The 14,346-nt window shown below is 51.2% G+C and overlaps 2 protein-coding genes across 2 annotated transcripts in view; both read right to left on the bottom strand.

The window, feature by feature from the left end:
• LOC113437698 (microtubule actin crosslinking factor 1) overlaps positions 1–14,346 on the bottom strand; it is a 282,960-nt gene that overhangs the window by 45,031 nt on the left and 223,583 nt on the right. The window contains 1 exon segment of the mRNA XM_087939498.1: positions 534–695. Coding sequence (XP_087795624.1) covers positions 534–695 — 162 coding nt within the window.
• Positions 9,792–13,058, bottom strand: LOC148124879 (uncharacterized). The gene has a single exon (XM_087939499.1). It carries the CDS (start codon positions 13,056–13,058, stop codon positions 9,792–9,794), a length of 3,267 nt encoding a protein of 1,088 aa, XP_087795625.1.

Raw genomic sequence — 14,346 nt, forward strand, 5'->3', positions numbered from 1 at the left:
TTGAAACGGCCTCTTCCAGACAGAGGTCAGAATTGCACCCAGGGGGTTGGCTGGAGGGGGCACAGGGGGTGGACATGTTTGCTACCCCCGTTTTCTAGTATGACCAGTAGCTAGAACAGGGATGCAGCCAAGCAGAGAAAGGAACGGATATTGTTATTATGGTCGCTGACTAGAATTGCGAACAAGCACATTAAAAATCAAGTAAAAATGAAACAAGGGGGGAAAAAAACTACAATTGGTGGTGGATCTGACAGTGGGTTCTCAGCAGAGAAACGGAGGCTCAGTTCTCAGCTCCTGCTCAGGATCGGTCAGCGTTTATGGTCAGGGCCTCTTCCGTTGGCAAATGGGCCCCTCAAACACTGAGTTCGTAGCACAGAGAGCGCCAGAGACGAGGGCTCTGGGCAGGTCCTGCGCTGCAAACTCTTCCACTCCATCCCAGGGGACCATCCACAGGCTATTTCCCAACTTTTCCACCAGGGAACTCAGCAGCATTTGGAGGTCAGTCCAGACCGTGGTGCCTGCGCAACGCTTACCTTTTTGTTGAGGGTGTTCCATCGGGTGCTGATCTCTTCCATGTCATGCTCCAAGCCCTGGACGTCACAGTTCTTGCCCGCACTCTGGACAAGCCCTTGTCCGAGCCCATTGACTTGCTGCAGCTTTAATTGAAGGGGGTCAACTTGTTCCTTCTGGAATTGCTGAGCAGGTGGGGAGAGGGAAGAAGGCAAATGAGTCCTATTATAAAGCTTTGCCAAAACTTTATCTGACTAAGGACTCGGGATAGGACACACTTTTCCTGGCTGCTAATTTCATCCTTGAACAGTCTGAGAGGGTTTTTTTTTTAAAGAATATGGGGGAGATTCTGTCTCAGGTGGACTTCGTAGCTCTGAATCCAGGTCTCCTGAGTCTAAATCCAACATTCTGCCATCAAACCATGCAGCCAATAAGCCTCTGTGGGAGCTGCTGGCCAACATCTTCTCCCTCCAGCATTTAAGCTTTAACCTGCAGGCTGCAAACAAACATTAACAGATCCTGCATCAAAGGACTCAACTGACTAATCAAGGAAACTTGGGAAATTAACACGAGATTTGATGTTGGAATTTAAAGGTGTTTGTGGAACATATTTCACATATGGAGAAAGGACTCAATGCAGTGAAATCCAAAAAAAGCTCAGTCACATAACATCAACAGGAATCTAGTTCTACCCCTTTCGGATGGATGTCACAGTCTCAATGCCAAAGCCCACCCAGAAAGTCCAGGGCACAGACTGGATTTCCTGCACAAGCATTCCCCCCCCCCCCGCCCTCCGCCCAAGCATAGGTCAATTCTCTGTTCTGTATTACTTTATTATGCTACATATTATGATACTATCCCTCCACCTCTCTAGAGATCCAGCAACACCCACCCCCTCCCACTTCACCATAGTTTCACACGTCCTGCTTTCCACACTTCCAGATGTTATAGACGTATCACTTGGTCAAAAGCTAAAGATACATTATTGAGTACTTCTGCAAAGTTCTTCACAGATGAGAAAAAGCCAAACAATTTGGGAAGAAAGGCTCTCAAGGGTTCAGCTCCACAATCCTGGCTCTCTCAGAAGCCACAGCCATCTCCTGCTGCCAATCCTCTTCACAAACGCCTGACAGATCACAGGTGGGATGTCAAAACAGAGCAATGGCTCACTTGTGTGAAGACATGGAACACAGCATAACAGAGTTGGAAGGGATCTTGGAGATCATCTAGTTTAACCTGTTGCTTAAGCAGGGGTCCATTCCAGACAAGGGGCTGTCTAGTCTCTTTTTAAAAGCCTCCAGTGGTGAAGCACCCACAGCGTCTGAAGGCAAAAGCAGTTTCACTGGTTAATTGTTCTCACTGTTATGAAATTTGATTCTAAGTTGGTTCTCTCCTTGATAAGCTTCCACCTGTTGCTTCTTGTCTTGCCTTCTTTGGAAAACAGACTGATTCCTCCTCCTCTTTGTGGCAGCCTCCCAAATATTGGAAAGACTGTTATCGTATCACCCCTCATCCGTTTCTTTGTTAGACAAGGCATACCTAGTTCCTTCAACTGTTCATTGTACAATTTAACCTCTTTACTGCTCTTCTCACTCTTTCTAGAATCCCAGCATCTTTTTTGTAATTTTATGACCAGAACTAGAACCCCAATATTCCAAATGCGGTCTTACTAGTGTAAAGCAATGCTACCACCATGTTGATGCTGACCCTTTGTTGATGCATCCTAGAACTATATTGGCATTTGGGGCAGCTGGCTCAAACTTAAGTGGTTATTCAATAGGGCATCTATATCTCAATCATGGTTACTATTGCTGATCCAGGGACGGCCTTTCCTATAGCTGTGCAATTGGTTTTTCCTGGCTACGTGCAGCATCTTACTTGCAACAGTGAACTACATCTTGTTGGACAGGGACCAACAATGTTCAAGTCTGTCAAGGTGCTTCTGAATAAGAAGTCTATCTTCTAAAGTGTTGGTAATTTCCCTCTGGTTTGGTGTCAAACTGAGAATTGGATGAGTTCCCCTCCCTTGCCTAAATTATTTGTAAAGATGCTGAGGAGCCCAAGACGTAACCCTGGGATGCCCCACTGCACGCTTCCCTCTATGTAGAAGTGGTTCCACTGAGCCAACTGCGAATCCGTCTGGTGCCATGCTGTCTATCCCACATTGTTGTATCTTATCAAGATGTAGGGTTATGTTAAGTGCAAGTGTATTACACCGATCCACTAATTTAGTCACTTTCTCAAAGAAGGCAATAAAATTTGTCTTGCACGATCTGTTTCTAACAATGCTGGCTTATAGGTTATTACTTGATTCATTTCTAGGTGTTCACAAATCTGCTGCTTGATTCTCTTTTCCGGGATTTTCTCAGGGACTGAGGTCAGGCTAATCGTTCTCTAGTTTTTCCCCTCAGCAAGAGCCACCCTTTTCCCAGGAGGCGAGGCGAGGCGAGGCCAGCCAGGGGAAAGTGAAACCAAACCCTTTGAATGGAAGGTACTGCAGATGTTATCACATTTCTGCCCCAAAGGCAGCGCCTGGGAGGAATCAGCAAAAAATCTGACATATATTCTATCCTATTATCATAGCTAGCAGGGGGAAGTTGAACCCCCAGGAAGGGGAAGGCTGCTCCACAAGCCACAGGAAGCGGGTGGGGTTTCTCCCCAAAGCCAGCAGCAGCCACAGAGGACCTTTGGGCCAAACCAGCACGTTCTCCGAGAAGAAGGGACCCAGAGGAGCTGCTGATCATCTGCGGAGTCTTTTGCCCAGATGGCAGAGGAAGCAGGAGAAGGTTGCTGGGCAAAAGGGGCAAAGACACCCGGGGTTGTCAATCAGAGGGACTGTTTTGCTTGTTTGTGCATCAGGTGCATTACCTGCCCAAATCCCAAAGGACTCTGGGCCACGTACAAGGTATCGATCATACGCCCTTCCTCAAAAGCACCCAGGCCACTGGTGGCCGAGCTTGCCCTCTCAACTCCAGGAGCCCCTCCCCAACCTCAGCCCAAGCAGCAGAGGCCAGGTGGGAGCAGGCGGGAGCCACTCCAGCCCCTCTGAGGATCAATCTCTGCCCAGAGCCGTTCCCCGCTGCCTGCCCGCCTGCAAAGGCCTGTCATAGGCCTCTCCTACCCATGAAACCTGAACGGTCAAATGGCAGTGGCTGGCCTGCCTTTGTTTGCCCTCGGACGCTAAACAATGGAGCCCAAACACTGCCGTTTCCTTTCCTGGCCGGATCCTCCAGTATCAACACAACGTTTTCGGCTGCCACCCAAGCTTCGCCCAGGTTATGTCCCTCCCTCCAATCGCTCCCACCTCACTCTTGCATCCAGAGCCAAAATCTCCCACTGACCTTAAAAGTTATTTTGTGACACTAACATTAAAAAAAAAGAGCAGCAAAAATGATACGATTGAGATGCATCTTGCAAGTCAATGAGCTCGCCTGACGGATTGTTTTGGCTGCTGCGTCTTTGAGACTTGGCTGCTTTTAGGCTCTGGACGACCTTTTCTCCTCTGCGTGGATGGCCATCCCTCCAAAGGAGCGCTCTTCCTGCACTCTGTGTTTTCAGGCTGTTTGGGGTTGTTTTTTTTGACTGGAGCAGCCTAAAAGCACCCGAAAGAAATAGCTACATAAAGCTGCCTTCCCTGCCGCCCCAACCACCCCCCACCCCCCCAGCCTGGCCATCTCCTTTGTACTCTGGAAATGCAGGTGGAGTCACAGCTCCACTCCAATATTCGTCCTTTGAACCGGAAGCTTTTGCCCTTCTCTGGCGTGGGGCACCGTCAGGAGAAGCATAGGCTGGCCAAGCCGACTCTGGGGTCCTTTGACCTCAGGAACAAGGCAGCCCTCTGAGCCACACTGCAAGTGACGCAACAAACAGCCCATCGGTCGCCCAGCATTTTCAAGACTTTATCCACCCACAGGTCTTACAATGACATCTCAAAACAAGGAGAGAGCGATATCAGCAATTCTGTGACGCTTCGTGGCAGAGCAATCGTTTCGGAAAAACAAGATTTTGACGGCATTATTGGGGGCGGGGTATCTGCACTTCTTACCCATCAAGAGGTTCTGGGCCATCTCTGAAGGTCTCAGGGGACACAAAGGGTTTTTAATGTGTCATAATTGTTAACTGATAAGGTGCTTGTGCTCCGTCTCACACGTAGCCTGTATTTGCATCACCTTCCTGACTTCTGTCTCTCCTCCCCCACCACAGACATCTCCCCCACCGATTTAAATCCTGCATCTGTGGAGCCATTGCTTGGGTGAAGGACGATGTCATTCACTGAAAGCTCCTGAAAGACATTAGCAGGCTCCTACGTTCTGCCCTACAAAACTACGTGGCCGGTCAAGGTGATTACAAAAACACACGCCAGCACAACTGGCATAGCTGCATGAAAGTCTGGACTCCAGGGTTGCCCTTAGCTAAAATGATTTTTTTTTTATGGTTTTACAATTTTATGTTTTAAAACACTGTTTTGCGTGGTATTTTTCAATTTAAAGGGTAAGCTGCACAGAATGGTCTGAGCACACTCTAAATTTAGCAAAATGAACCAATAAAAAGCTGAGCGACCCCCCCTGGGCTGGTCCCTGGACGGCACTTTGCTCCTGAGAGATAAACCTGCTCAGCAAACGACCCCCCACCCCCCCAATCAGCGGCCTCCTCTCTTGCAAGGCTGGGAAGAAGAAGTCGGGGTGCCAGATGGCGAGGCAGGGCAAGCCCCACAGCCCTTGGAGGAGCTCGGGACCCTCCTGAACAGTCTTTCTCAACATTAAACAACTTTTAAGATGTCAAAATGTTGAAAGTATCAAAAATAATGAAAAAAAGGGTTCTTTCAACATTGTAAAAGACAAGAGAGAAGTCAAGGAAACGATTGGTCCATCGATGGCAGACGACGGTACGGAAGGAACCGGGCAGCAGGAACAATTCATTCTTTGCCTCTGGTTCACGCAAAAGGAAACAAAACAGCCCAGGCTTCCAGAAGCAGAACGGTAGCAGACAGACTGGGAATACAAGTCAAAAGGTATTAGAAGACCCCAAAGTGCTTTTCAAAAGGCAACGGATTGTCTTTGTTTTTTCCTTGAAGTTGTTTCTCTTCTCGTCCAAGCAGCTTTTTCTCATCTGAGAAGAGAAACATCTTCAAGGAAAAGAAAAACCAGGGAAGTTGTCCAGTTGCCTTTTGAAAAGCACCTTTGGGACAACCATGATCTGGTGACTGACAATCTCCATAGACTTTTACTAGAAGCCAACATGGGTTTGTCAAAAACAGATCATGCTAATCTTATTGCATTTTTTGACAAAGGGACTAAATTAGTGGGCTTCATTAAGGAATTTAACCACAACCCACTTGTTGGTAAGATAGAAAAATGTGTGACAGACAGCATCCTCTATCAGATAGATTTGTAACTGAGCTGACCAACCACACTCAACATGCAGTTCTCAATGGAACTACACCAAGCTGTGGGGTACCCCACAGTATGTATGCAGTGAGGTACCCCAAGGTTCTGCCTTGAGGCTCAATACTCTTCAACATCTTCATAAACTATTCAGACGAAGGAATAGGGAAACTCATCAAATTTGTAGATGACATCAAGCTAGTAGGAATAGTGAACATTCTAGAAGAGACTCAAAATCCAGAAGGATCTGGGCAGACTTGCACACTGAGCCCCATCCAACAAAATGTAATTTAGTGTTGAGAAAAGCAAGGTCTTACACTTGGGTAAGAAAAACCAAAGATATAGAATAGGTGGTGCCTGGCTCAACAACTATGAGGGGAATCCAGGGACAACCACTAGTAGATAACCACTTAAATATGAGCCAGCAGCGTGCTGCAGCTGCCAGAAAAGGCAATGCAGTCCTAGGCTGCATAAACAGAGGAAAAGTACCAAGATCACACGATCCTTCGTACAATCCTTCGTACTGCTGTATACTGCCCGAATATAGCAGTATAGAACACATAGAACACTGCATCCAATTTTGGTGACTGAAATACAAAAGAGATGTTGAGATTCTGGAAAAGAGTGCAGGAAAGAACAACAGAGACAATTAGGCGATTGGTGGCTAAAACATATAAAGAGGGTTGCAGGAATTGGGTATGTCTAGTCTTATGAAAAGAAGGACTAGGGGTGACATGATAGCAGTCTTCCAATATTTGTGGGGCTGTCACAGAGAAGTGGAGGTCAACCTGTTTTCCAAAACACCTGAGGGAAAAACAAGAAATAATGGATGGAAACTTATCAAAGCGAGATCCAAATTAAAACTAAGAACTTTCCTGACAATGGGAAGAATAAATCAGCGGAATGGGTTGCATTTCAAAATTGTAGCCATACCATCACGGGAAGCTTTTAAGTCAAGATCGGACAGACATTATGTCCCGAATGCTATAGGGACTCCTGCTTAGGCAAGGGGTTGGATCCCTTCTGACTGTTATATTTTGTTAAGATATGTATTCCACACCTGGAATACTACATCCCATTTTAGTCACATTACAAAAAAGATGTAGAGACTTTGGAAAAAGAACAACGGTTGCAGGATTTGGGTTTGGCTGGTCTAGAGAAAAGAAGCGGGGACATGAAGGCAGCCTTCCAGTATTTGAGAGGCTGCCACACAGAGGAGGGGGGTCCATTTATTTTCCAAAGCACCAGAAACCATGGATGGAAACTAATCAAGGAGAGCAGCAACCTGGAATTAAGGAGAAACTTCCTAACTGTGAGGCCAGTGGAAAAGCGTGCCGTCAGAAGTTGTGGGTGCTTCATCCCTGGAAATGGTATAGGGTCTCCTATTTGAGCAGGGGGTTCGACTAGAAGACCTCCAAGGTCCCTTTCAGATCTATTCTGATCGATTAACCCCCCACCCCAAATTCTCCAGCCAAAATGGCTGGCTGGGGAATTCTGGGAGTTGAAGTCCACCACATACCTTCCAAGTTGCTTAGTTGAGAAAAACTGCTCTGGAGGAAGAGGGTGAAACCCACAAGGCCTGTGGTCTCTCTAGTCCTTCAAGGTCAGCAAGGACTGGAGGACTCCCCTGGGATTCAGGCACAATTTCAGACTCTGCTGGGGGCTGAAGCCAGGAGGTCCTATGAGCAAAGGCCTGTGGCTGAGTTGCAGCGCTGCTCCTGATCAAAAGCAAGAAGAGAGATTTCTCTGCTCCCAAAGCAAATAAGGAATCAGAGGGAGGGCGGGTTTAAGCCTTCCAGCCAGCTAAACACTTAGCCGCAGCAGCAGCAGCAGCTCCTTTGAAACAATGTCATGTCCAAGGGGTCAGCAGTAAAGGACCAAGTTTTGCTGCAGGCCTAGTGAGCAACTGGAAGCTTCCAGGGCTCTCCGTGGAGAAAAAAGGGGAATTCGCCCTGACTTATCACATTCAGCAGTTTGTCTCCAGAGATGGGAACATGCCAAGATATTAAATGAAGACGCTGTCCCAAGCCATGGAGTTATTCTGCAGCAGAGGGGATAGCGTTGATGACAAGCCAAGAGCAGGCAGCTCCCCAGCCTAGTCCGTGGAAACTGCTTACTCCTCCTGCTATAGAATATCTGATATACATGAATGGGTTGCCTGCAAGAGCCCCAGACGGGTAAGTCAAACCCCGTGACTCCCTCCGGGATAATCTGAAATGCAAACTTTTCACTCGAGGCAAGCAGGACACACACACACACACAGAGCCCAACCCATCGCTGAAACCAGGAACAGCTGCTGGATATATGGATGGCAGCATCCACAAAGCAGGCAGGTTCAGCGGGGAAGTTTAAACATGCAAATCAAAATTAACAACCGCCTCAACAGAAAATAGTTGGAAGCGCAGCTTGCTGCTCCAAATAGAGAATGCACAGACAATTCCAGAGCGTTGGGTCGCCACCCTCAGCTTGAAATGGAGTTTCAATTTGGTCTTTGATACAGACAAATGGAAGAAGGCAGAGCCTGGGAACTATAAGCAGTTTGGGGGAGGAAGTGGAAGTGTCACGGTGTCATTCCTTTCCACAGAAGGCCGTGCATCCACACAGATCTCAAACTTTGCAGGGGATGTGGAAGCAATGCAGTGTGATCACCTTGCTTCATTTTCACCTGCAGGGCCCAAATTCAAATCTTATTCAGGCTGAGTTGGAATCAGGAAAATTATTGTCTCTGAATATAATTGAGGTGACTGTGGCAACCACAAGAAAGCTCCGCGTGCCTTGGAAGGCTGGAAATAGAAGGGGAGGGAAACAATGGAACCACACAATGACCTTGAATGAAACACGCTCCCCTCCACACAGCTTCCTCCTCCGGCTGGGGGCTCCTGTCCCTCTTGGCAGAAACGCCAGATCAGCCACGTCAACACAGAACCTTTTTCACATGCTTCCAAACTGCCTGCCTCTTGTGCAAATATACCTCTCAATTTGGGACACTGGGAAACGAAGCTTGTGTGTGTGCGTGTGTGTGTGTGTGTGTGCGCTCCCAATCACCATCTCCTCCTTCCCCTTTTGAACGAGGGAAGGGAAGAGAATCTGGCTAATAATTCATATTCTCTGGCCTGGCCTGTAGCGCCGCCTGTTTCCTAATTACAGGCTGGATTTGAACATTTTGGCTGCAGGAAGCTCTAACGGACACAAACTCAGTCCATCTCAGCCGAGAGCTGGAGAGATTGTTCTCCATATTTAGATTTCAAAATAGTTTCTCTAACTTGGGGCTGGTTTTACTTTTTTTGTTTTTGGAAATGCACGTCTGAAAGTGTGAGAAACAAGAAAAACAAAAAACACACAATGGTTACAAAACTAGCTAAGCTTGGTTGGTAACGGTCAAAGTCAGTGCCCACAGGAAAAAATCCCTTTTGTAGAAGAAATATTGATGCAAATTTACACGAAAGCCATTCCTGCCCCCGATTGTTATGACACAGAGAGGGAGATTTTAAAAGATTTAAGCAAACATTTCCAGTTACTTCTCTTCTTCTCCATGAACAGGGGGCTGCCTTTGTTATTTAAAGTAGACTTCTGTGCCAAAGCTTAATTTGCCTTGCATCATTTTGCTCTTAGCAACCCGTTCTTTCAGTTACTACCCCTGCAGTTATGCATGCTCAATCACAAGTGTTCTGCAGAAAATGCACGATTTTGTTCCTTAAACAAGTACCAGCATTTTATGGAAGCCTCAAGCCATTCAACTGCCAAGGCCATTCAGTAGGATTACAGAACCCAACTGCCATTCAAAAGGAAGGAGATGTTCAACTCTACTGTAATAGGATAGCGGAGCTGAGTATTCTCTTGTCCTTCATAAACTACAGATTAACTCCTCAACTATTAGATGGAACCGAGTGTGAGTAACTAGGAAACAAATACCTCATTATCTGGAACCAATTCACTGGTTCCAGCAGCAGTGGAGAAGGAAGAAAGTGCCTCCATGCCGGACATAGGATGGGTCTCCTTCTCTTCAGCTTCAGAGGCAGGCAACCGAGATGGGCTAGGCGGTACATCCCTTGAGGCTTCGAATGCCAGAATCGGAAGGCTGCTTTCCCATGGTGAAGGATGCTCTGCAGCTTCCAGGCCGACATTAAATGGCAAAATACTCTCATCCATCCCTTGGACCACCTGAAGAGATTCCTCCGAGGAACTGGGTATCATGGTCCGCCCTTCCTGAACAGGCAGCTCCTCCTTGTCTGGACACTGAATGGGGCGGAGGGGCACGGGGAGAGAGATCTCTTGTGCAGTTTGTAATGCTGGTATCAGCTCCTGGATGTTGCACACCCACGTGGCTGTTTCAGAGTCATCTCCATCACCAGTTAAACTTGTAGCATCTTCAGCAGGGAGATCCAGAGCTAGGATCGAAGTCAGTGAACCTGACAAGGACGATAATGTGAAGTCAGTTGCATTAGTGGTGCAGGGACCCATTATGGTGCTGGCAAGCTCCTCTATGGCATCTGAAAGGACATCAATATCCTCATCCCCAGGCAAAGGGCTGAAGGAAGCAGCTTCCTCTTCAAGCCTGCATGCAAAAACTTCAACACTCCCTTGGGCGTCCCATGAGCGATCTGCCGGAGGGGATGGGTGGGAGGCGGCACCTACAAACTTGACATCCCTTTCCCTTTCCCCTGTTACCTCACTCCTCCCACTCTGCCCAAAAAGCAACTCCAGGATTCCAGGCTCCATAAAGTCTCTCTCCACAGCTGGACCAACTATTACCTGCTCAGCTGTTTTTGACTCTTCCGCTTGGAGGAAAGTCCTGCTCGCTACCACTTCCGTGGTGCTTACTGGCCATGCCAAAAGCTCAAGCTGGCACCTCCTGCTAGTGTCAATATACTTCCGGCTGTCGGAGCACCCTAGGTGCCCCTTGATGGACTCCTCAGAGCCCTGCATCACTTCAGAGTCACTTGGCAAAGGTGGCCAAAAGTCCCCCATCCCTCCTGTTTCCTCTGGAGGTCTTGCAAAGAGAACGTTCTCTTTGTCTAGCTCTGCAACTTCGTCCTCAGAGCCCAGCTCGGGGACATCCCAAGTTGAAAAATCCATCCTCTTTGCTAAAGGATTCCGCTCGTGAGAAGCCAACAGCTCCTGTTCCTCAGGGCTCTCCACCCCTTCAATCAGATCAAATTCTGGCTGAGAATCCAGGTCTTCAGCAATTGTAGCAAATTCCTCATGGCTCAGAGATGTCCTACTGAACAGTGGAGGCGTTTCCTCCTCAGCTACACGAATGCAGGGCGTTTGTGCCCCGCAGCAAGGCACATGAACTGAAACCACAAAGTCTCTCGATCCCAAGTCCAACTGGCCTTTGGCCTTCTGACTTTTGGCCACTTCATCAGTTGTGAGCAGTTCTGCTCCATTCTCTTCCACCAGAGGAACGGAAGATGAATGATTGCACCAACACTGCAATTCAACATCTTTTGCAACTGCAGGATTGGAAAGCATCCCTTTCTCCGAGTCCCCAGAAGTGTCCTGTTCAGAAAAAGATTCTGACAGTGTCGGCTCTGTTGCACTCACTACTTGAGAACCAAAAGTGGCATCAAAATCCTCTAGATCAGACACCATGGCTGAGTCCGCTGCACTGATTTCATGGTGAGCCAAGTGTTGGGAAGGTTCTGCAACAGTCTCAGAGGGCAAGTCCAGATTCTCCAGTAGGTCCAGCCCTTCTGAAGAAAACGTGATGTTTTGCACCCCAAATTCAATTGGAGCTTCCCCATCTCTCTCCTCCTCATTCATGCAAAGCTTTTCTAGTTCAAGGAACATCTGCACAGAGTCCGTGTCAGAAAATTGCTCTGGGGCGGGAGGACCCAGGAAGGCTTCCAAACCAGGGGCAAATTCTTCCCCTTCCCCTTGGATGGCTCCAGCTCCAGCCCCGCCAGCCCCGCCACCCTCCCCAAGGAGAGCACTCAAGTCTGGATGTGTTTCCTGGGGAACCAGAGCAGAGCTCGCAGCCTGAGACTCTGAGTCATCCCAGAGTTCTTGCTGGTGCAATGGGCTGTTCTGGGTTCCTTGGACTCCAGCAACCTCCTTTATAGCTTCCTCCACTGTCACGAATGGAACACATAATTGTCCCCTTTCTTCAGAAATACCTGTCAAAGAGCCCCTTGTTTCCTCAGCCGCCCTCCCCTTTCCTGACAGGGAGCCTTCCTCCCACTCCTCAGCTTCCATCATGATCAGTCGCTCATCCTCTTCAAATCTCAGCTCGGATTCTGTCTTCTCCCGGAGACCCGGGGTGAGGAGAACGCCCATCCCTGGGTCCAGCAGCTCTTCGCTCAGGCAGGGAGACAAGGGCACCGTTTCCATCACGCACTCGGAGTCGTCTGCCTCCAAGGTGTCGTGGTTCCCTCTGAGGCCTGGGGCCCTGAGGGGGTTTTTCAGCAGCCTGGGCCACGTTGCACTCACAAGGCGATGGCCCTTCCACCTGCCCCCACTTAAATCGCCCCCCACCTCTTCCGTTTCCAGAAGGGGCTGGCTTTCTTCCTGAGAAAACTCACACAAGGCTTCACTTGGCGCCCTCGTCTCCTGAACGCCTGGCACCCCAGAGGGCTTGGGGGCATGCGCCAGGGTCAGGGGCTCCGACAGGGATTCCCTGTGGTCTGAGGGGCTGCAGCTTTCGGCCACAGGGAGAGAGCCAGGCTTCTCTTGCAAGGAGGGGTTGGAAACAGCCGTTTCGGAGACTTCGCTCAAGGAGGCTTCAATTCTCTCAGCAAACTCAGGGAAGTTGGGTGGCATAAACGATTTCCAGGAGCGTCGATTGACATTCTCCTTTTTCTCCAAGTTGGGCCATCGCCTTGGGGGTGCCGGGGCTGACTTGGAGACATCGCTGCTGAGTTTCAAAGCATCAAAAATGACCCTTTCGTCCAACTTTTTGCTTTCTGATCCTTTCGATTCCAGAGCCCCGGGAGCCCCCAAAGTCCCGTTGCTGGAAATGGTGCCACTGTCTCCTTTCTCCAGCGTGCTCTTTGCCGGCTGGCCCAGCTTGGAGCCCTGGTCGATCTGCTCGTTGATTCTCATGGTGTCATAGATGGACCTCTGGGGAACGTAGCAGTCTTCGATGTAGCCGTCTTCATCCTCGCCTTTCCCCAAACAAGCCGGGCTCTGCCTTAAACAGTCAGGCCTGCTTAACGGCTTGCCCATACTTTAAAAGGGCAAAATCTCCGCCGCACAAAGGAACGCGGCAAGCCCCGCCGTCCGCTCCGCTCGCAGAAGTCCAGGCCGAGCAGGGGGAAGTTGGGTCCCTCCAAATCCCTAGAGGCCGGGGAGGGCGCCGAGTCTACGCCGCCTCAGAGGGCTCCGCTTCCCTCGGGAGACGCCGAAGCGAGGCCGCGGGCGATGCGTTCCAGCGCTCCGGCGGGGAAGCCAGCAGTTCCGAGCAAGGCGAAGGCGAAGGCGGCGGCGGAAGGCGCCCTTGCCGAGGCGGCTCCAGAGCCAACGGTCCTTGGCAGGCGGCCCTCCTCCCCAGCGCTGCCCCCCGGAGGCCCCGGCCGTTAGTGCCCGCCGGCAAGGAGGGCCGGGCGCATCCCCGACGGCCTCCGCGGTGCGCTTGCTCCTCGCCGAACAAAGGCCGGCCTCTCCGGCGCTTCGCTGCCCCGGCCCGCAGGGCTCCGCTCGGGAGAGGCGCCGGCAAAGCCGCCGCGGCTCGGCTCGGCTCGCTGGGCTGGACGGGGGCGGAGCTGCCTGGCGGTCCAGCCGCGGCAAGTTCTTCATGCCGGGCGAAATCGGGCGGGCGGCGGGCGCTTCTTGCGTGCGCAGCCGCCGGAGGGTCGCGCCTCTTCACGGGCAGGCTCCGGCTCCGGCTCCCCCGGTTGGCGAAGGCGGAGGGGCGGGCGCGGGGGGCGGGCGCGGGGCCCCGGCGGCGGGCGCCCTTCCGGCCGGGCGGCGCGAGGTTCCTGCCATGGCCGGCCGCGCAGGGAAGCCGCGCCGCTCTCCGCCCGCCAGGAAGTTACTTGGAGCCTTTGTGCGCCGCGCTGCCCGCCTCGCAGCGCCCGGTCCGCGGTCCGCGCCGAGCTCGGCCGGGGGCCGCATGTCAAGCGCCCTGGCCGCCTCCCCTTCCCCGCGGGGCTGCAGCTGTCGCGGCCCGCCCTGCGCCCAAACTTCTTGCCGGGGGAACAAAAGGCTGCGCGGCGAGGCCGGCTCGGATGGATGGATGCGGAGGGGGCGGCGGCGGCTGGCTGGCTGGCAGGCAAGCCGCTCCGCCTCCGCCGCCGCCGCCGCCTCCTCCTCGCCCTCGCAGGGGCGGGCTTGCCGGGCGACTCCGAGCAGCGCTCGGTCCGCCCTCGCCAGCTCAGTTCGGCGGGCGGGTGCCAGGCGGCCGAGGCTGCTGCCAACCCCGACGGGAAGCGCCGCGCCGGGCGAGGAAGCGGAGGCCGGCGGGCGAGAGGAAGAAGGCGGGGAGAGGCGCCGAGGAGCGGCCTCCAACGCGCCC

Source organism: Pseudonaja textilis, chromosome 10 (genome assembly GCF_049901715.1).
Source record: "Pseudonaja textilis isolate UNSWEBS1 chromosome 10, rPseTex1.2, whole genome shotgun sequence".
Classification (NCBI taxonomy): Eukaryota; Metazoa; Chordata; class Lepidosauria; order Squamata; family Elapidae; genus Pseudonaja; species Pseudonaja textilis.

Excerpts from the sequence above, each read along its gene's own strand:
- LOC148124879 (XM_087939499.1), bottom strand. The coding sequence starts at position 13,058 with ATGGGCAAGCCGTTAAGCAGGCCTGACTGTTTAAGGCAGAGCCCGGCT.